The sequence below is a fragment of the Malania oleifera genome, chromosome 3 (genome assembly GCF_029873635.1).
Source record: "Malania oleifera isolate guangnan ecotype guangnan chromosome 3, ASM2987363v1, whole genome shotgun sequence".
Taxonomy (NCBI): Eukaryota; Viridiplantae; Streptophyta; class Magnoliopsida; order Santalales; family Ximeniaceae; genus Malania; species Malania oleifera.
In genome coordinates, this window is record NC_080419.1 from 25,388,626 (window position 1) to 25,413,019 (window position 24,394).

The window sequence follows — 24,394 nt, forward strand, 5'->3', positions numbered from 1 at the left end:
ACGAAATAGCTATGTTCAGCATATGAAATTTATTATATGATATCAGAACCCGGATGGGATGGTTTAGTTCAGTTTCAGGAGCACGGTACCATAGTTATATATTCAGAATTATGATAGTGGGACCACATGACCAGTAGTGTGGGAGATGGCAGTCGATGTAGCTTTAGTGTAAAGTAGAGTAGTCCTCCTGGCAGTCCGGGACCAGGTAGGGGCAGGCTCATCATACTTATAGACTTATGATTGATCTAGCATGGTCAGTCAGCCATTGCTAGGTCCCGCCTTTAGGCTGCACAACCTAGTCATGTAGGGATAAGACATGACATCAGTTAGCTATCCATCCTGGGTGTTATTTCAGTATTTTATAGTTATATAAAATGATTTTCATGTATAGTAATCTAGTATGCTTTATATGATATGACAATCATGTTTTACTCAGTTCCGTTACATACAATCTTTACAAAATATGCTTATTATACTATTTATATGTATAACACGATAATGCTCATATCACCACACACTGATATTAGTTTATTTCTTTTACTGAGAGGTGTCGCACCCCAGCTTAATAAAAATTTCAAGAAATCCAAGTAGAGGAGCGGATAGAGCTCTGTGACAGTAGAGACTGGCGGGGCTACCCTGTCTAAAGGGTGAGTTGTTAAGCTAGGGTCAGGTTTATTTTTGGTAAAGACCCTAGGGTACTTTTGGTATTTTTGGTGGATGATTATATATATAACAGGTTTAGTGTAACTCTGGTGTTGTGATTGATTGGATGATATGTATATGATTACATTTCCTACTGCTTAGGTATCAGAGTTGTATTTTGGGTATATCCTTGATACCCATGGGTCTAGGTTGATTATGCTATTTAGTTGAACATGATATCAGACTTATTATATTAAATGTTATTTTATGTAAAAAAAAATACATGATAAATTAGGTAGGTCGTTACATCTGGTGTTTTTGAAAGTAGCACCACTGAAATGAGCTATAAGATTTGGGAAGAAGGGTAAGCTGAGCCCTAGGTTTATTGGCCGATTTGAGATACTAGAAAGAGTGAGTCCAATCGCCTACAGGCTAGCTTTACCACCAGCTTTATCTAGAATACATGATGCATTCCATGTTTCCGTGCTGAGAAAATACGTCCCAGATCCCTCCCACGTGATCAGCTGCGAAGAAATAGAGCTCAGAGATAATTAGCATATGAGGATATGCCAGTACAAATTTTAGATAGAAAGGAACAGAAGTTGCTCACTAAAATAATTCCACTAATAAAAGTCATGTGGAGAAATCATGCGTTAGAGGATGCCTCATGGGAGCTAGAGGAGGACATACGACAGAAGTAACCATATATGTTTAGTGAGGATCAGTAATAGTTAGGGATAATAATTCAGATAAAATCAGTATTGTTAATTTCAGTGCAGAGTAATTAAAGTATGAAATGTATACTAGATTATAGGATAGGTAATGTTTTTGGTTTTGGGAGAATTTTTTTTTGAGTGAATACTTGTAATCTCCAGAACCCTAAATGTAACCACAGTATTCCTCCGCCATAAGTGAGGGTTATTAATAAAATAAGTAGCAAATTTTCCTCAGAGGCTGGTGTATAGTACAAATAATAAATTTCGATGACGAAATTTTGTACGGAGGGAAGAATGTAGGGACCCAAAAATTATAATAATTAAATAATAAAGAGAAAGGAAAATTTTAAACTAGAAAAGCAGGGTTCGTCGACGAACGCCCTAGCTTCGTTGGCGAACTCCCTTATACAGTTCGTCGACAAGTCTCAGTGTCTCGTCAACAAAGAGATACCAAGAGGGGGTAATTCATACGTATTGGTTCGTTGATGAGCTCTTCACCTTCGTCAACGAACTTTCTTCTTCGGTTCATCAACGAGGCCATGTGTCTCAACGATGAGGCCATGTGGCCAGCCACTTATAAATATGCAAAAATCACATTTCCAAAGAGAAATTTCGTCTATTTCTGTTTCTCTCTCTAAAAAACGATTGTTCTACCTTCTCTCTAAGATTTTGCCTCTATTTCTCCCCGTTTCGATGATCAAAAGCTACCACGTTGATCTTGGGAAGATTCTCTACAACTTAGCCAGAGCAGAATTTTGGTTTGAGACGTTTAGGCACTATCCCAAAATCAGGGTAAGTGGGTTATTTAAGGTTTATTTGGTTAATAGGCTTTTCTAAGCCCATATTTTGTATTAAATATTGATATACTAGTGTTTGGGATGATTAAACTAGGGCGTTATGATTTTAGGGTTTGGGCTTCCAAACACTGCAAGCATGGGTTAAGGATCCCAATAGGTGTAATCTCAGGAACCCCGGTAAAATGACAAATAGTTTATAGTTTAAAAAATGTGAATATAATGATCATACTGGATGTCAGTTGGTTGACAATGTTAACCTTATAGGTCATTTCTGGTTTTGATAATAACAAATACTCTTTGTATTTGATGACTTTCAAATTTGTGTGCAGGATTATACTAACTGGATCACGTTGATAGCATGCAGCAACTTGAAGAATTATGAAGACCTGACATATACATACATACATATATATATATATATATATATATCATTTGTTGTAATATTATTGGGTCTATAATAATTTAAGTTCAATGGTCTGTAATAATTAATGTCTTACCTGCATAGTAGGATAGATAAGTTCAAGACCATAGATGGAACTTCTACACGCAGAACTCTTTGGTCGAAAAAGATCAAAATGCACAAAAAAGGCATGTTCGGTCGACCGAACTTCTACATGCAGAACTCTTTGGTTAACTGAACCTCCATCGGGTCAACATTTTGACCCTTCGATCAACTGACCATGTAACAACCTGCTTAACTTACTACATAATTAATCATGTTAAACATCCTGATACCATCACTAACAACATAATAAAGTCAACCTGAAACCCATGGGTAATTAGGATGCACCTGTCATACATAGCGGAAACCTGAGTAGCAGTAAAAATAAATTACATTACAATCTCCAAATCATAAATTGCATAATTCCAAAGTTCTCTACAATCCTCCATAATACTGTATATGTCCATCCTCAAAATATCAAAAGATATATCAAGGATCTTTCAACAAAACCCTACTGACCTAGCTCAAAAACTTACGCTCCTAACTGGGTAGTAATACTGCCTCAACGGCGGGCTCGGACCGCCTATCTTTCTGGATTCCTCGAAATAGTTTAAGCTGGGGTGAGACACCTCTCAGTAAGGGAAATAAACTAAATGTAGCTGTGTGGTAACATGAATATTTAGTGCTACAATAGATATACAGTACATGTCACATACTTGAAAACAATGTTAATAGCATAACTAAATAAACATATAATTTCATAATTTTACTAGATCATACTGCTCATAAATCATCTAATATAACTAGTAATTCTGAAATTTTCCCAGGATGAATAGCTAGCTGATGTCATGTTTTACTCCTCATGACGGGTTGTGCAGCTCGAAAGCGGGACCCGACAATGGCTGGCCAACTATTGTCAAGTCAAAAATGTTTGTAAGTACGATAGGCCCACCACACCCTAGTTCGGACTGCTAGGTGGACGTCTACAACTCTACACTAAAAGTCACATCGACTATCCATATCCCACCCCCTCTACTAGCAGGGGCAGTTAGCACAAGTCTGAACTAAACTGAACTGAACTGTATAGTTACAGTATTGTGCTCCTATAACTGATCTAAACTGTCATCCGGGTTCTGATAGCATATAATACATGATATTATAATGTTTAACGTAAATAGATTGATAGCATGTTTTGATTATTGTAATAACATAAATAAATACGGCCTTGCGCCAATTACATTCATAACTACGGCCTTGCACCGAAAACATTCATAATTACGGCATTGCGCCAAAGACATACATAATCCGCGGCCTTACGTCGACTATCATTCAAGGCCTTGCATCAAACATAACATACATACTAATCTAAATATATGTATTATTTATCATGTATTATGAAATCATAATGTACCGTATTATACTATTATTCTTGAAATAATTGCAAATATGTTTTTCCTGTAAACTTGATTTAGCATAATACAATTTGAGTAAAATAATATTCATGCCACACAATGCTGAATAAAACCATAATTTCCATTCTAAAATCATATTTCCTATATAACAGTAGTATTTTCTCAAATATGCATTTTTACCATCACATTCATATATATATATAATACAAGCTTCCTGAAAATTAATTTGTTAATAAGTAATAATGATTTTCATCTAAAATAACTACTTTAGTTTACTCCCTTACTTGACAACTAAAAAGCCCCCATAAAGTTTAGCCTTACACTCGTAGGCTTCCCCGTTCAACACCCTGAAAACAACATCTCCAAAAAAAAATTTCAGTATTTCTCCGTGTACTATATTTCTTATAACTATGGGAAAGTCAAATATTGAATTTGCAATGAAATCCAAATCAGCCCCACCAACGATCCACTCCAGCAGATTTGAAGAGAACTTTTCCAGGAGTGTCGCGGTGGCCTCGGATCCTCCAACCAGCAAGAATTCAGCCTAAAAACTTAGAGAGAATGAGGAAGGGACAAACAAGAGAGAGAGAGAGAGAGAGAGAGAGAGAGAGAGAGAGAGAGATGACCTATTGGTCTACACTACGCAACATATGTTTAGAGTCACTGCCACCCATGTTGAAAGCCCCTACATTGCCACTACTTCTAGCATTCATGTTGCTATTCCCAGAGTCTATTCTGAAAAGAAAATAAACATGGTCTGAGGACCCTATCTTCATAATACAACTCATACATTTATCTAACTAAAATCTCATATCATTTATCAACCTAACGTCCTTATTCTCAATTTAAGATTCAATCCAGCAATTTAGAAACACAACCCCACAATAGTTTACTATGACTTTCCTGAAATCGTCACCCTAGAAAATACACAAAAACCACTATGGAAATGCTGCTTCCCAATCACGGAACAAAACCCTAAATACTCTTCTTAATTTCCCAATATTAACTCATTGAAATTTTGTTCTATCCCAATTTCTATCCTTCTCAAAATTCCATTCCTATATTCTGGTATTGTTTTCCACTGTACACTAGAGTCTACGGAACCTAGCAACCTAGGCTCCAATATTAAACTGTAACGACCCAAAAATTCATGCCATTTTTTATAAATGTATATATAGACTGTATTATATCACTCTGATACTTGATAACATCTACTATAACATCCCGGTCCCAAGGTGGGCACCGAGGAATTCTTGTTTGTAAGACAACACACCTATGCAACGAAAAAAATAACATCATATAACCATAATTACAATACCAAAATTTGGTATTTCCTAAAACATTTATATACATATCTCTCCAGTATTCTCCAATAGATCATCTAGAATCTACTAATAAATACATCCCTAAAAAAACTTACCTTATAGACAGGGTAGCACAAATATCCCCTCTATCTCCGAGCCTGATCTACTCATCTAGTTGGATCACCTAAAATGTGTTAATTTATTAGAATGAGACAACTCTCAGTAAGAAGAAATAAGCTATTACCAGTGTGTGGCAACTGAGTTTACATAAACAATATACTTATAATTAACTGAAACTAAGATAATGTGTAAAATAAAATACAATTTAACTCATACTTATGTGGCTTAAAATAAATCTGTTCCTAAACTTTCTATTTAAGCATACTTTTAGTATCTATAAGTATATCAGTTGTTTTCTATAAAATTGTATACATATATACATAACTGTGAAAACTTCCTTGGATGGTTGTATGTCATGATTTAACCCCTCAAGACAGGGTTGTGAGGCTGCGGGCGGGATTTAACAATGGTTGGCCTACTAGGATAAGTCAATTGAAACCTCTATCGTCGGATTTGCCGCCTCAACCCAGACTACCGGGGAGTCTGCAAGCTCTCCTAAGGCACGATCGACTACTCATAAAATCTACACACTATATGAGATATGTGGTTGCACTCTATACTAAATTAGCAACGGTATCGTGCTCTGTAATCTGATATGTTCCATCAGGGTCTGATAATTTATAATACTATTTAATATATCTTACTGTTTTACCATGATTCTGTTTCAATTGTAATAACCATAACACTGTAAAAGCTGATCTGTATAAACTTTAATATCTGAATAAACTGTAATATCTAAATAAACTGTAAATCTGAATACACTGTAATATGTTATGGTTATGTAATCTATATATCATGGTATTCTATAAATGCTATAAAATATCCTTCTGTATATATATTGTAAATCATAATTCTATAATTTCTGTAAAACATCTTTCCGTATATATACTGTAAATCATGATACTTTGAAAGTTGTGTAAATTCTGTACTAAACTGATACTTGCTCATGTCGCACAATTAAATAAATAAAACCCATGTACTGAAATCTATAAAACTGTATAATCTTTATGCTCTAATTTGTTCAAAAAGCACACTATGAAACTCATAATCAAATACTATAATTTAATGGTAAAATTTCTAATTTAACTAACATAACATATTTCTTTTACCTAGCTAACTAAACTCGTTTACTGATTTCTAACTCACGCCTACGACACTCATGATTCCAAAACAATGAAATTATACATATATGTTTCCCTGTCAATCAACTGAATATTCTAAATAATTATCATGCTCACATCTTTCCCAAACACGCATATATATATATATATATATATATATATATTCATAATTTTCTAAACTATAAACTATTTATCATTTTTACCTGGCCCCTGAAGAAACACCCACTAGGATCCTTAGCCTGCCTGCGGTATAGGCACTAAACCCTGTATTTCAAAAAATCCTAATTTATCAGTTCAACCCCAGAACTACGTTCACATCCACAATCCTAAACCTATACCTTCAATAAATTAAATAAATCAACCATAAACACCCAAATAACATCCTTACCTCAGTTTTGGGATGGTACCCCAGAATCACAAACTGAAATTCCGCTTCGCTTAAGTTGTAGAGAATTTTCCCAGGAACCTCGTGATAGTTCTTAATTGTCAATCCAGGCTTTAACGAAGTGGAAATCGAAGGAAATTGGTGGGAGGGCCGTAGGGTTTTGAGAGAGAAAGAGAGTGTTTTGTTTTAATTTTTCAAATGAACTCTCGAGTTCCCTTTAAAAAAAAAAAACATTCTGCCAAGAAAACCGTCGCCGATTTTCTTTTACTCTCAAAAAATCGTCGTCGATTTTCTATTTAATCGGCCTAGAATTACCATTTACTAGTTATCGTGTGATGCCCCGATTTTCGTACAATTTTTTTTTCATAAATAATAATAAGTAAATAATTTACACGTCATCAATAACATCCACAAATCGGCCAAGTCAACAATCCTATTATCATTCATACAACCCGACCCGCATTGGGTATCGGGTAAAAAGTTATTTTATTTATTCAACCTAATAGCGGGAGACAATATATTTATAACATCCATAATACAATATCCAGAGTATTAACATACATATTTACACAATGCTATCTCATACCCAAAAACAATACAACCCTAGGGAATCACACCTCCCTAGTCCAAACTCACCCTATATATCAGGGTTCCAACTCCCTATGATCATGGAGCCCTATCACCTGGTCTATCCCTATTTCCTGAAAAATTTAGATAATTTGGGTGAGACACATCTCCATAAGAAGGAATAAATTATTTACAGTGTGTGGCCATATGAGTTCAATTATAAAACACTTTACTTTTCAAGCCATCGTTTCATCTGAGAAAATACACTGATCTACACATTCTCATAATCATATAGATACACAACACAAGCTTTTATAAGCTTTAAAATCATTTCTCAAGTTTATTCATTTCTAACACACATAATTACCTGCGAAGTTCCTGAGAATAGAGAAGATTGTCTACCTATACAGGTAGCTTCCCTCTACCCTAACACGTCATGTAGCCAAGAATGGCCACATCTGATATCTATCAGGGCACTCACCTTACTCAGTAAACCCTCAAGCAGAGAGTTTCACTTCGCCTCAATTATTTATTTTATAAAACACACACTTTTTCAATTTTCATAATCATTTCCCATTTTAACTCATTAAATATCTATGTATACATAAATTCACATTTATGTACTTTACATAATACATTAATTCACATAATTCCCATTCTCAAAATATTCACGATTTCCATACTGAGCATACCTCCTCAACGGCATCAGTAGGAATCTCACACACACACATACTGAGCATACCTCCCCAACGGCATCAGTAGAAATCTCACACACATACACAGTCTCCATACTGAGCATACCTCCCCAACAACATCAATAGGAACTTCACACACACACACACAGAGTCTCAATACTGAGCATATCTCCCCAACGGCATCAGTAGGGACTTCACATACACACATAGTCTCCATATTAAGCATACCTCCCCAACGACATCAGTAGGGACTTCACACACACACATATAGTCTCCATATTGAGCGTACTTCCCTAACAACATCAGTAGGGACTTCACACACACACATATAGTCTCCATACTGAGCATACCTCTCCAACGGCATCAGTAGGGACTTCACATACACACATAGTCTTAATACTGAGCATACCTCTCCAATGACATCAGTAGGGACTTCACACACACACACACACATACAGTCTCCATACTGAACATACCTCCCCAACGGTATCAATAGGGACTTCACATACACATATAGTCTCCATATTGAGCATACCTCCCCAACGGCATCAGTAGGGACTTCACACACAATTTCCATACTGAGCGTACCTCCCCAACGGCATCAGTAGGAACTTCACACACAATTTCCATACTAAGCATATCTCCCCAACGACATCAGTAGGAACTTCATAAGACAATTTCCATACTAAGCATACCTCCCCAACGGCATCAATAGGAACTTCACAACACAATTTCTAAACTGAGCATACCTCCCCAACGTCATCGGTAGGAACTTCATACACACAATCTCCCTACTGAGCATACCTCCCCAATGGCACCAGTAGGAAAGGAATACCACCCTCTCGCAATTATTGTGCGGTATTGGTATATCATCAATCATATTTCAGTATATCTCAATTCAGTTCATTGTAAATATTCTTATCATTTTCTATGCAGTTTCATTATCTCTTAATAATATATATCATATTTCACATATTTTCACATTTCTTAAAATACTCATATCAGTAATTTGTATGAACTCATTTTTCATGCCAATAATTTCTGCTCACGTATAAATATCACATCAATCATTCTCCATTTTCACATATTAATTTAAACAGTAATTCTAAAAATACTGTTATAATTTATTCCCCTTACTTGGCTTACTGAGAGTCTCGTTAACACCTAGATCCTACGCCCTTGGCGCCTGAAATTTAACTCCTACAATTTACATTTTTCCCAGGTTAATTAATCTATTTCTCCAAAATAATACCCATCTAACCTTCCCTAGACTTCATATACCTCAAATTAATATTTAAACTAACATTTAACAGCCCCACTTAATTTTCTGAATTTTTCCTGCGGGTCCTAAAATTACACCCGCGACGCTCACCCGGGCCTTAAATTTCAGAAATCTTACTTCAACCCCAGATGCTCAACATTTTAGCATTTCTAAATTAATACAAATTAATTAAAAATAAGTCCCTTAATAACCCCCGTACCCCAAATTTGGGGTTTTACGTACGACGACCCCACGAGCATTCCGTCCAGCTAGACTTGTAGAGAATCATCCCTAAATTCTCGTAGTGGTGTCCGTTCGTCGATTAGGCTTATAATTTGCAAGCAATTAAAGAAAAAAGAAAAATTGGTTTACCCTAGGGGATGCGCCTACGCTGCTCCTACCACCAATCCGCTCCGGTAGAAATGATGGTAGCGGAGAATGGAGTTCAGCGGTATCTTCAGATTTTCGCTCGGGCGAAAATCCGTCACAAAATCAAGAAGAGAGGGAGAGAGAATGAGAGGAGAGAGAGAGAGTTCCTGCACCTAGGAAAAGAGAAGAAAAGAAGAAGACGAAGGAATTAATTAAAAAAACACCTCTTGAAGCTTATTTAAGCTTCAGGAGATAATAATAATAATAATATATTTAATTAATATTATTAATAATATATTTATTAATAAAAATAAAAATAAATTTTAATAAATTTTTTTCTTTTTCTTTTTAATCTGATTAATTAATTAATTAATGTTTTTTTAAAAAAAACATTTTAAATTTTTTAAAATTTTAAATTTTTTTTTTTGAATCACTCCACTAATCTTCTATATCCCTTTTTGGGATTATTACATACCATCCTGTGGTAAATTCCAAAAATCGTCGCCGATTTTCTATTCCCTCCAAAAAATCGTCGCTGGTTTTCTCTGGTTTTCACCTCTTTCAGCCAAAAAACCACTTTTCCAATTTATTTTTTTATTATAATTTCTAGGTCTATATATATATATATATATTCGGTAGATTTAAATAAAAACACGGGCATGATCCATTCCACATATTTAATTTAACTCAAATATATTTAAATAATAATGGACATGATCAAATCTACGTACTTCAATTTTACTCACATATAAATTTAAATAAAACCAATATCACCTAATTCATATACTCAAATCTAATTGAATATAACTAAAATAAAAATGTGTTCAAATCCCCACAATTTAAATTAATTCCAATATATTCCCCAAAAAAAAAATATGTTATGATCAAATCCCGCAGTATAATTTAGCCCAGACATATGGATATAATTAAAATAAAAATGATCAATTTAAATTATACATATTTTAAAATAAAACCTGACCTAATCTAACCCACTTACATTTGCTCTGGAGTGGTGCCTATGACGTGCAAAAGACGAAATTTCTCCGGTTAAATCTTTGAAGAGCGGAGTTGGGACCCGGGAATGATGTTCATTCTTCAATTTGACCTAAAAATGGAAGAGAAATTAAGAGAGAGAGAGAGAGAGAGAGCTTGAAATTGTTTCCTAAAACTTTCCTGAAGCTTCGGGAAACTTATAACATATATATATATATATAATATTATATTATATTATTAATATATTATTAATTAATTTGTTTTTTTCCCACTTCCATGCTTATATTTTTTTTTTGGACGTTACATTCTTCCCTCATAAAAATTTTGTCTTCGAAATTTTGTTAAATATAACTCTAATTAAAATATTGTTTAAAGCGTAACTAACTAATAAGTTTAAAAAATATCCTAACCTATCCATTTTTATCCTCATCATGATTTATGGCTATACTCTGATAAAAATTATTCCTAAAGTTTACAAAATTTATATCCTGGTACTCTAATACCAACTGTAGTCACCCAAAAATTTACTTTGATACCAACTATAGTGATCCAGATTTTATACAACAGAAGACCTCAAATTTATTATACCAGAGTACTGAATAACTTTATTATAAGAATATCTCCAATATCAAATTTAACTCATTCTTAGAGATTCTAAATAGATCAAAAATAACAAATTTAATATTTAATTTAAACTGCGCTTTCTAATCTCACCCACGCTTCCACTACACTACTCTAATTCCGGTTATGTTCCTCAAGGTATCTAAAATGTTTGATAAAAATTGAGGTGAGACACTTTTCAATAAGTAAGGACTAGATTATTATCAGTGTGTGACTAAAATGAGCTTTACAGTGTAAAAATACATTTAATAATTTTACCTTAATAAAAACTGCACTTGAGTAATTGTGTATCAATTATGTAAAATTAAACATACTTTCCTTCAAATCATAATTTAGGCCTAATAAATGGCCCTGATCACATAAATATATATAAATATGTATAAAATACTCCCTTTTGGCCTATGCATGTCATGTTTAACTCCCGTGACTAGGTTGTGCCATCCGAACACTAGACTTAGCTTGGCTGACCAACCAGACTAAATCAAAGTATCATGTTTGTAAGCACGATTCCTCTATCACAACTTGGTTCGAAAATAGGTGTGTACACAACCCTTCTCAGGCCAAATCGACTATCCATCGCCAACACTTCTACAACAGTGTGGCTGCACTAATATTCCTCTATAGCTACGGTACCGAGCATTCACCACATCCGACCCATCAGGGTTCTTAAAACACATAATTGTAATTTATGCAATTAAAATAATATCATAATCTCATCAATATTCCCAATATAAAATATGTACAAAAATGTCATCCTTATTTTCAATCTCATTAATATTTGCAATAAATCACATATCAAACATAAACCGCAAAAATCCCCAACTTGCTCAATTATGCGATAAAATAAAATAAACTCATGTTACATGATTTGTATAATAATTATAATTTCATAAATTACCTGAAAATTTTTTATAAATATATATTTGATAGATTTAAATAAAAACACAGGTATGATCCATTCCATATATTTAATTTAATTCAAATATATTTAAATAATAACATACAGGATCAAATCTACGTACTTCAATTTTACTCACATATAAATTTAAATAAAACCAATATCACTAAATTCATATACTCAAATATAATTGGATATAACTAAAATAAAAATGTGTTCAAATCCCCACGGTTTAATTTGATTCCAATATATTTCCAAAAGAAAAAAAAAAGACCTTATTATGATCAAATCCCCGCAGTATAATTTAACTCAAACATATGGATATAATTAAAATAAAAATAATCAATCTAAATCAAACATATTTTAAAATAAAACCTGACATAATTTAGCTCACTTATACTATCTATGAAGTGGTGCCTACGACGTGCAAAAGATGAAATTTCTCTAGTTAAATCTTTGAAGAGCAGAGCTGAGACCCGAGAATGATATCTGTTTTTCAACTTAGCCAAGAAATGAAAGAGAAATTGAGAGAGAGAATGGAGAGAGATGAGAGAGAAAGAGAGCTTGAAATTGTTTCTTGAAGCTTCAGGAAACTTATAACATATATATATATATATACATATATATATATGTGTTATATTATAATATTATATTATTTAATTAATAATAATTATTAATTATTTATTTATTTATTTTTTACACTTCCATGCATATTGTTTTATTTAGTCGTTATAGTGGCTCAGCCCCGTAATTGAACTGAGGAGTTTTCGCCCTGTAATGGAGTGTAACTGGGGTCGCTTTGCCTGATTAAGTGAGCACTTAGTGGAATCCTCTAGCTGGTTAGCTTGAGGCGGTGACGTAGGCAGTATTGACTGAACTTCGATAACAAATATCGTGTTTGCTTTCTCTTCCCTATACTCTTTATATTTCCTGCACATGTATGTTTATAGTTGATCTATTGTGAATGTTGTGCATGTTTTAAATATTTCCATATTTTGGTATTTGAATTGGTAATCACTTAGAAAGACTTTAGGTAGAGTTATATTGATTGCAAATCTTAAAAGAGAGATAAATTGACCTAGAAAGTTTTAAATTTTCAATTCACCCCACTCTTAGGAATACATTATAACTCTCACTTTTTAACTTGTAAATCTTTTTATCACTTTCAAACACAATGAGAGTGTTCTAAAACTTGAAAAAGGAGTAATTCCATTATATTTTTTTATACCAAATGTGCAGTTTTAGTTTATAGTGGATAACATTCAATAAATATTGTCATGAAATAATGTAAGATATAATCTAGTGGACAAACTTTGCACAAATAATTTTGCCATTTCAAGCTACCAAAATATGGAAGAAAATAATGATAGAGAAAATTCCATCAACATTTATTTAAAAAAAAAATCTAAACTGCATACATAAAATGATAAATGTAGCAACCTAACAATATGACGAATGTAACAACCTAACAATCTTAAATCAATAAAAATAAACTAGTTATTGCAGTGGTAGAAAGGGATTCATGTAACTGACTCTAGACACTGCCTACTAGGATTTAAGGCATGGTTATTTTTTATTATTGTTGTTGGTGGTGGTGGTGGTGTCTTAGACGAAAAGGCGAGCTTCCAAATTATTTACTTATAAATAATCTTCAAAAATGAATATTTAATACTGATTATAGTTTTTTGGCCATTTGAATAAAGAGTTAGGCAGCCAAGAGTCAACAAGAATTAGCTATTTCGAAGTGTTCAATTAGCTATGATGGGAAGTGTTCATTTGAAAGATTGAAAGCAATCATATTCTATTTGGTTCATTGAGTTCATCGAAGAAGTAAGAAGATGCCCTAACTGCATGGGAGCACAAATCTTGCCAAGATAAGGGAACGAAGGTTTTGATGTGAGAGTCTACCTACATAGATCCGTTTATAACAATAAACTAAGAAGATATACATTGGGGCAAAAGGAGTTTGAGTTCCCAACATCAAGCTATCATGAGATGATAGATTTAAACTGCTATAGCTCAACCCTTACACTAAGGTAGAAAATCGAAGCACCTCATGTTTAGATTATGCTACTCGGTGACCTCCTTTGTATTTTAATGGAGCAAACTCATACTAATTGAAATTTTCATTCAATCCTTACATATTAGCATACATGCATTGCATCAAGTAGACATTCATTTTGCAAATCAGAGACCCAAATGTCAAGAAAATAAAAGAAATCATCTAATTCCAATATTCAAGGCTAATGTGCCTTCACAGTTCAACTTGAGACAGCAGACTTCAATGAGCATGGTTTTCTTATGAAGTCCTTGAAAAACCTTTTTTTTTTTTTTAAATTGAAATTGCATTTCCACTTTACACTTAGTTCATCCATTACATAAGGTATAGTTCAATAATGACAGTTGAACTTAACCTCATCTGCATTAAGTAAATCATTTACATCAAGTCTAACATTTGCATTTGCATTGAATTGTCACTTGCATTTAGTTTAGTTTAAGATTAGTGTTTCCATATATCATTTCATTTGCATCGTATTTCACATATACATCATCATGAAAATCAAAACCAAACATCATGTACCTACCTTGAAAGAACATTTTATTTTCATGAAATCCAACACGTTCATGACATCAAATTTAGTCTAGGAAAACCATGATGATGTATGTGTAAAAATTTCGGTAGAATCTCCTCTTAAAATTGAGTATACTCATCTATGTTTGCACCTGTTCAAAGAGAACAATTTTCATCGGCAATCGATAACAGTATTTTCACAACTTTCATACACAACTGTCTACATTCACACTACATCGAATAACTGTAAAAATTTTGGCAGAGTCTCCTCTTAAAATCAAGTATACCCATCCATGCTTGCACATGTTCAAAGAGAACAATTTTCATTGGCAGTCGATCACAGTATGTTCACAACTTTCATATACAAATGTCTATATTCACACTACATCAAATTATTATAAAATTTCGGTAGAGTCTTGTCTTAAAATTGAGTATACCCATCCATACTTGTACCTGTTCAAATAAAACAATTTTCATCGGCATCAATAATAGTATTTTCACAACTTTCATACACAACTGCATAAATTAAGACTACGCAAACAATATTTTCCAATTACATATACATTCTAGGGAACAACAAATAAACATCCCCAATCATACATAAATAATGCAATGAGGTCATACACATGACAACATAAGAATCAAACTAATGTATAATACAATATAAAGTACTATATCATTTAACCCCCACAGAGGGTATCTTGTGGTCACCCGTAATGTATACTTGTTTGGATAAATATGCAAATATTTGTATATTTGTTTAATTTTTAGCTATTGCCAATTTGAATTGCTTGAACATGCCTAGTACTATAACTAACACTATCTACTCCTGTGATAATTTCCCCCCCTCCCCCTATGTACAACAACAACACATGCAGTCATCGAAACACTGCTTGAGTTTCCTGCCATTTAGACCCATCCTCAGGAAATAGTAAATACCTACGAAAAATAGAAAATCGCATACTTTAGACTTCAATTAATTGGAAAATTAGTTTTTTGTATTACTTTGAAATCTATAAATAAAATAATAAACTATTTTGCATAGTTAATATGATATGACTGCATGTCCCCATATTACGCGATTGATGAGCTATGGATGAAAAGGGAACCTAGCTTTGCTTGAAGAGGATGTTGTGGAGATGTTAGATCTTGCCATCTTGGTTGTGATGATAGCAATGAAGAGAATGAGGAAGTTGATGTTTATCCAGTTTAAGGAAGTCATTGGTGGTATGAAGGGTGACGGCAACAACAATCAGGATGAAGAGGAAGATAAAGGGCAGTATAGCCTTTTTTGGACATGTCTTCCTCATGGCAATAAGATGTGGTCTTATGATAGATGATGAGAACATGGAAAATGTTATCTCAAAAAATGCATTGGAGGAACTAAGGGGATGTTTGGTATCTTTTATTTATTTTATATTTTTTGTTTCCATGCCTTTACCATGGAGAAATATGTTGTGTTTTTTTTTTTTTACGTTGCTTGTTTTGTTTCTCTTGCCTTTTTTTTTGAAAAAAAAAATTTAAAAACTAGATTCTTATGATTTTCAGTTTACGACAATTGCCACAATACTTTAATATAGAAAATTAAATTTTGTGGATTAATCATTCATTTTTTAGACAAATTTTAATATGATTAAAATAAAACGATCATCTTAATCATTCATTTTTTACACAATTCTTAATGTGATTAAAATAAAATGATCATGTGAATTTAAAATATACTTAATGTAGAACCCGTCCTTAGGAAATAGTAAAGACCTACGAAAAATAGAAAATCGCAGACTTCGATTAATTGGAAAATTATTTTTTTGTATTACTTTGAAATCTATAAAAAAAATAACAAACTATTTTGCACAATTAATATGATATGACTACATGTCCCCATAGTACGCAATTGATGGGCTATGGATGAAAAGGGAACCTAGCTTTGCTTGAAGAGGATGTTGTGGAGATGTTAGATCTTGCCATCTTGGTTGTGATGATAGCAATGAAGAGAATGAGGAAGTTGATGTTTTAAGGAAGTCATTGGTGGTATGAAGGGTGATGGCAACAACAATCAATGATGAAGAGGAAGATTGGGGGCAGCATAGCCTTTTTTGGACATGTCTTCCTCATGGCAATAAGATGTGGTCTTATTGTAGACGATGAGAACATGAAAAATGTTGTCTCAAAAAATGCATTGGAGGAACTAAGGGGATGTTTGGTATCTTTTATTTATTTTATATTTTTTGTTTCCATGCCTTTACTATGAGGAAATATGTTGTGTTTTCTTCTTCTTTTTTTTTTACATTGCTCGTTTTGTTTCTTTTGCCTTTTTTTTTTAAAAAAAAAATTAAAAACTAGATTCTTATGATTTTCAGTTTACGACAATTGCCACAATACTTTAATATAGAAAATTAAATTTTGTGGATTAATCATTCATTTTTTAGACAAATTTTAATGTGATTAAAATAAAATGATCATGTTAATCATTCATTTTTTACATAATTCTTAATGTGATTAAAATAAAATGATCATGTGAATTTAAAATATACTTAATGTAGAAATATCAATAAAATTTTAAACAAGTTGAAAAAAGAATAAAGCTCATTTTTTTAAAAAAATTACTATTTTGCAATTGTTGTGTACAATAAGATTGTTTTTGCAGCACAAAAAAGTGAGTTTTGAAATATAATAATTAAGGAAAATATTTATGATAGTTTTTATACCATTGATATATTTATGATTATGGGAAAATACCTAGTTAAGCTTTCCTAGAGCATTATGATTATTTACATCCCTTCTCTATCTCTAACATGAAAGACATTACTCAACCCAAAATATATGTATGTCATTTGTTAAATCAATACATAAAATATAGATGTCATATATTAAATTCAAATGCAAAATTAGTAAAATAATTAATTAACAATTACTAATATTAGATAATAAACAACATAAGAACATTTTAACAGTACACTACAGATCCATTACCGCTTCCACTCATGAAAAGCATAGCTTCTAATAATGATTACTTTGAAATTTTAAGCACTATTTTTTTAAATAAATTAAATATAAACAAATTAATACATGAAAAAAATCCTAATCTCAAATTGGGGTTCTCAAATGATGCTTCAAATCACCAAATTTGTTTCAATACAATCAAATTCAACGTATCAAATACTAATTTCTACCACGAACTAACACAAATTTGTACTCAAAATTCTAAATCTTAAAAAAACAAGAATAAAATCAAATAAACTAAATATGAACAAATTAAGACGTGAAAAAACCCTAACCTCAAATTGGGGGTTCCCAAATGATGCTTCATATCACCAAATTTGGTTCAACACAATAAAATTAAACGAACCAAATATTGATTTCTATCACAAACTAATACAAATTTGTATTCAAAATTTTGAGTCTTAACAAAACAAGAACAATGTTTAAATGTAGGAAACATACCTCATCTCCCATACCTTCCCCAACATTCGGATTTCGCTTTGTCTCACAACGGTTAGCTCTCCAATTTGAAGCAACGGTCACCTGCAAGGTTGTCAGATCGTCCGACTGTCCTTTCCACTTCTCACCCTTGGCCTGCTCTACGATTTACAGAGAGAAAGGAAGAAGGAAAACGTGAAATACCAGAGAAAAAAATGCTAGATCATCCAGCATTTTTTGGCTGTCATGCGTCAAACAACGCGTACCTTTCCCAAAGTAAAAAACATCGGACCATCCAATGTTTTTTAGGATCAAATGGGAAAATAAAGTTCTCCAAAATTTTTCTTAAATATTTTTAAATAAAATTAAATTAAAAATGGAAAAAACTCCAAGGTTGTGTCTGTAATATTATATATATATATATATATATATATATATATAATAAATACAAAAAAGGCATGTTGGGGTGGGAAGATGAGATCGCGTATGAGTGCCAACCAGACAAACAATACTTGAGAGAAGATAGCGCCCCCTGTCAGATAGTCAGGCCACCGGAGCTGTCGACTTCTCCTCTTCTTCAGGTTCAATTACATTCTCTGTCAAAAATGGAAATGCAGGGAGAGAATCAAAGATATTTCAGAGAAAGGGAAAGAATGCTCTCTGTATTCCTGTATATGTTTTAGCAAGCGCACAGTTGTGTGCTTATATACAATTGCCAAAGAATATTCTTAACTAACTGAGAAAATACAATACTGCCCTTTATATATAGCTGGGCAAGGAAAATGAGCAACTAACTATGGGAATAATAAAAAAAGAATATGGAAACAGAATGGCAGATGTCAATAATCAGGTGTGCCATGTGCTGTGTGTTGTGCTGAAGACATCTCCAATACCCCCCCCCCCACCAGTACAAGATGGAGCGTAAAGATTTACAACTCCCATCTTGGATAAGTGAGAAAAAAGAACTTTTGAAGGCAAAGCCTTGGTCATGGTGTCAGCAAGTTGAGCAAAGCTAGGGACATAACGAGTGCAGAGGCTTCCATCTTGGATTTTTTCACGAATTAAATGGCAATCGAGCTTGATATGTTTTGTTCTTTCGTGGAAAATAGGGTTCGCAGCAATGTGGAGGGCAGCTTGGTTATTGCAGTGAAGTATAGCTGCCTTAGGATAAGGAACTTGAAGAGCAGATAAGATGAATTGTAGCCATGTTAATTCAGAACAGGTAGCTGCCATGGATCCATACTCTACCTTTGCCGATGAGCATGAAACAACCGATTGTTTCTTAGACTTCCAAGAGATTAGGGAAGAGCCAAGAAAGATGCAGTAGCCCCCGACAGATCTTCTAGTGTTAGGGTAGGGGGCCCAATCCAAGTCACAGTAGGCCTCAAGTTGAAAGGAATAAGAACTAGGGAGAAGGAGACCTTGACCAGGAGCACCCTTGAGGTATTGAAGAACCTTCTAAGCTACCAGGAGGTGTGAATCAGAAGGGTTGGCCATGAATTGGCTTAAAGTTTGAACACTAAAGCATATGTCTGGGCAGGAGATAGTGAGGTACAGCAGGCGATTAACAAGTCTTTTGTACACACTGGGGGTCAGATAAAGGAGTACCAATGGACTTAGTGAGTTTAAGGTTTTGGTCCATAAGAGCCTTAGCAGGATTGCTGCCCAGGGTACCAGAATCTGCCAAAATGTCTAGTGTATATTTTTGTTGACACAAATGTATCCCTTTAGATGACCTTGCAATCTCTATGCCAAGAAAGTAGCGCAATGGGCCGAGGTCCTTTATCTGAAACTTGTTGTGTAGGAAAGCCTTGAAGTCAATCACAACATTGAGATCATTGCTAGCGACAAGAATGTCATCAACATAACTGAGTAAAATAACAATGATGTTATTTGTGTTGTGGGTAAAAAGGCTATAATCAGCTTTGGATTAAGAGAAACCAGATTCAAGCAAAGCAATGGAGAGTTTAGAATACCATTGTCTTGATGCCTGTTTGAAACCATGCAAACTTTTGAGTAACTTGCAAACTTGGTTGGGAGAACCTTTTTTGTAGCCGGGAAGCTTGGTCATGTAAATGTCTTCATGTAAATCCCCATGTAAGAAGGCATTGTTGACATCAAATTGATGTAGATGCCAACCCTTAATCGACGCAACAGCTAAAAGACATCTCACGGTGACTAGTTTTGCAACTGGAGAGAATGTCTCTTAGTAATCGACCCTGTCAAGTTAAGTGTAGCCTTTAGCTACCAATCTGGCCTTCAATCTCTTAACACTGCCATCAGAATTATATTTAATTTTGTAGACATATTTACAGCCAATGGGTACTTTCCCAGGAGATAAAGCAGTGAGTTCCCAAGTATGGTTTGCTTCCAAGACAACCAACTTATTATCCATAGATTGACACCAATCGGGGTCCTTAATGGCTTGTTTAAAAGTTTGTGGTTCATTGTGAGTGGAAATAATGGTTGAAAAGGCTTTATATGGAGGGGAAAAAGATTGATAGGAGAGAGTATAATGTAGGGGAAAGGGTTAACCTGAGGAAGACAGAAACTGCTTGTTCAACTCTAGGATGGGAGCAGCAATAGTAGTTTTTTGGCAATGGAAATCCTACAGATAACTGGGTGCACTTCTGGCTCTAGTGGACCTGTGAAGGAGAAGAGGAGAAGTGGATGGTGGGGGAGAAGCAGGGGAAGAGGAAAAAGGGGTTTGGGAAAGGGGTTGGGGTTCCTTGGGAAGGATAATGGTAGGTAATGATGGAAGAATAGGAAAGGAGGAAGGAAGCTAGTGGGAATTAAAGGAAATGATAGGGTGTGGCATGGTGGTGAGGAGAGGAGATGGAGAAGAAAGAGAAGGGGATGGTGTGTTGAGGAGGAGAGAATGGAAGGGAAAAGTTGTTTCATGGAAGTGGACATCTCGAGATAGAAAAACTTGCTCAATTTGTAAGTCAAGTAATTTATATGCTTTAATGCCGAAAGGATATCCTAAAAAGACACACGCTCTACCACGGGGGTCAAATTTATTCCTCCTATGAGAGAGTGTAGAGGCATAAGCAAGGCAGCCAAAGTCTCGTAAATGTTGGTAACTGGGTGGGATATGGAAGATGGTTTCATAAGGGGTTTTATTATGAAGGAGGGGGGTGGGGGTTCTATTAATGAGGTACACTGCTGTAAGAACATAGTCAGTCCAAAACTTGAGAGGTAGACATGATTGGAATCGTAATGCACGAGCCACATTCATGATATGTTGATGTTTTCTCTCAACAAACCCGTTTTGTTTGGGTGTTTCCACACAACTTCTTTGGTGTATGATGCATTTGGTTTGATAGAAATCTTTCATTTGGAATTTAGAACCATTGTCACTCCTAAGTATCTTAATTTTTGTCTGAAATTGTGTTTCAATGAGATTGCAAAAGGTGACAATACAAGTTCTAGTATCAAATTTATTTTGAAGCATGTAAACCTAAGTTGTTCTAGAGAAATCATCAACGAGAGTGAGGAAGAAATGGGATCCATCAGTTGCAATGGTGGAGTTGGGACCCCAAATATCACAATGGACAATATCAAAAGCATGTAAAGAGGAGAGCTCCGATTGTGGACAAGAAAGATGATGTTGTTTGGCTAAATAACAAATAGAACATGGCATTTTATTATTGTGTTTCAGAGTGCGAGTTACAATGGGGTCATTAATTAAAAGTCATCTGGAAGGAGAGATGTGGCCTAGTCTGTAGTGCCATAAATCTGAACAAGCGGTTGTCTGAGTAGCAAAAGTAGAATGGAGATGGTCTTTGAGGAGGAAAGTAGGACAAGCATCAACAAGAGCAGAAGGTGACACCCATGAGCTGAGTAGATGATAAAGGCCACCTCTAACTTTACCCATCCCAATCGTTGTCAAAGAAGCTAAGTCCTGAAGATAGCAAGAAGCAGACAGAAAAATTAGGCAGCAGGAAGCATGTTGAGCAAGTTGTTTGGCAGAAAGTAAGTTAAAATGAAAAGAAGGCACACACAAGACATGGTTCAGCACTAAGTGCTCAAAAATTCGCACAACACCAGTGTGGGTAACAGGGACTATTGTGCCATTAGGTAACTTGACTTGGTAAGAAACAACAGCGGTTATGGATGTGAAGAGGGAGGAACAACATATCATATGATTAGTTGGCCCTGTGTCAATAATCCAAGGTGGGGTGTGTGAGTTATGAAATATCTGTATGTGTGAGGCTGAACAAATGGCCATACTAGAAACCCGAGAGGTGTTGATATGACTGGAAGACGGAGATGGAGAGGGCTGAGCAGTAGAGAGAGAAGCCATGGGTGAGCAGGGTTCCTTGGGATGCAAAAGAGCAAGAAGTTGCAGATATTGGCTCTTGGTAAATGCCATAGATTCAGTTGGGACAACCTCATGATTAGCCTTTGGCAGAGCATTGGAGTGGGTGGTAGTGGCTGCAAAACTTTTGGGTTCCCCATAGAGTTTGTGTCCCGGGGGGTAGCCAAGTAGTTTGTAACATTTAGCAACAATATGGCCAGTCTTGTGACAATGTGAACACAAAGGAGGTTCAGCATTGCCAATCTTAAAACAATTATCAAAAGAGTGGCCTGGTATCTTACAGTGGGAGCAATATGGACGGCTGGTTTTCTGGGCATTTGAGTTGGAGGACTTGGGGGTGTATTTTGTGGGATTGTATGTAGGTTTGGCCATCATAGCCAAAAGGTCAGAGGGGGCAGAGGTAGGAATGAGTTGGTGTTGTCGTTCTTGTTGCAGGACCATAGAGAACACTTGGTTAAGAGGTGGTAGGGGATCAAGGAGCATAATTCGGTCTCTTGTGTTTGAGTAAGAGTCGGACAATCCCATGAGGAATTGAATGACACAATCACGATTGTAACGATCATGAAGAATCTTCAATTTTCCACAGTCACAACTGGGAAGGGGGTCATAAACAGCAAGCTCATCCCACAAACCTTTGAGACGACCAAAATATATAGCGACAAAATCCTGACTTTGTACTGAAGTAGCTAAATCACGTTTAAGTTGAAAAATGAGAGGACCATTTTGTTAAGTGAAACGATCCCTAAGTTCCAACCACAACATTCTGGAATCATCAACTAAAGCAAGGCTTGATTTCACAGAAGCACTTACAAAATTCTGTAGCCAAGACACAACCAGATCATTGCACCTCTCCTAGGCTTCAAAAAGAGGGTCTGAAGAAGCAGAAGGTTTAAGAAGTGTGCAATTGATGAATTCGAGTTTGTTCTTCGCACGAAGAGCTCGGCTAACAGTATGCGACCAACTGACATAATTATCAGCAGTAAGGAGGTCAGAGACCAATGCAGTAGTAGGGTTATGAGCATTCTCAATTCGAAATGGGTTAAAGGGGTCAGACTTCTCATTGAAGAGTTTGGAAGTATTATCATCTCCAACATGAAGTAGCTGTGAATCCTTCTCTGATACCATGTCAGAAATGGAAATGCAGAGGGAGAATCGAAGAGGATTTCAGAGAAAAGGAGGGAAAAAATTCTCTCTATATTTCTGTACATGTTTTAGCAAGCGTACAATTGTGTGCTTATATATAATTGCTAAAGAATATTTTTTACTAACTGCGAAAATACAATATTACCCTTTATATGGGCAAGGAAAATAAGCAAAGGAAATAATAAGAAAAGAATATGGAAACAGAATGGCAGACGTCAGTATTCAGATGTGTCATGTGCCGTGTGCTGTGCAGCCTGTGCTGAAGACATCTCCAATATTCTCCGCAACTGTACGGAGTCCGCGCTCCAGCACGGGAAAGATGATCTATCGGAGGCTTTGGCAGAGCAATACTTCGAGCTCCGGCCGTCGGTGGTTGTGTTTGCTGGCATCCCTAAGTTCATCGGCGTCACCGATTCCGTCGACGAAGTTCTCGAAGCATGGGACCTTGCTTCTTGGGTTTGCTTCTCAGTCGCTGTCCTCTCGTTACGCCTCGGCTTCGTTTCCTTTGGCTAATAAGCCAATTACTGTAAGTTCGCTATTCTCGTTGTTTGGGATGCTCAGGGAGTCGAATTGAGTGTGAATTTGTCTATTCCTG

General features: G+C 34.9%; 1 protein-coding gene across 3 annotated transcripts in view; it reads left to right on the forward strand.

The window, feature by feature from the left end:
- Positions 1–23,999: 23,999 nt before the first annotated feature.
- LOC131152091 (lipoamide acyltransferase component of branched-chain alpha-keto acid dehydrogenase complex, mitochondrial) overlaps positions 24,000–24,394 on the forward strand; it is a 64,732-nt gene continuing 64,337 nt past the window's right edge. For 2 of the 3 annotated variants that reach the window (XM_058103721.1, XM_058103722.1), the window contains exon 1: positions 24,001–24,325. In XM_058103721.1, the coding sequence (XP_057959704.1) occupies positions 24,005–24,325 (321 nt within the window). In that variant the 5' untranslated portion in view covers positions 24,001–24,004. Of the gene's footprint in view, positions 24,326–24,394 lie in introns of all 3 variants that reach the window. The other variant, XM_058103720.1, reaches the window with a different exon arrangement.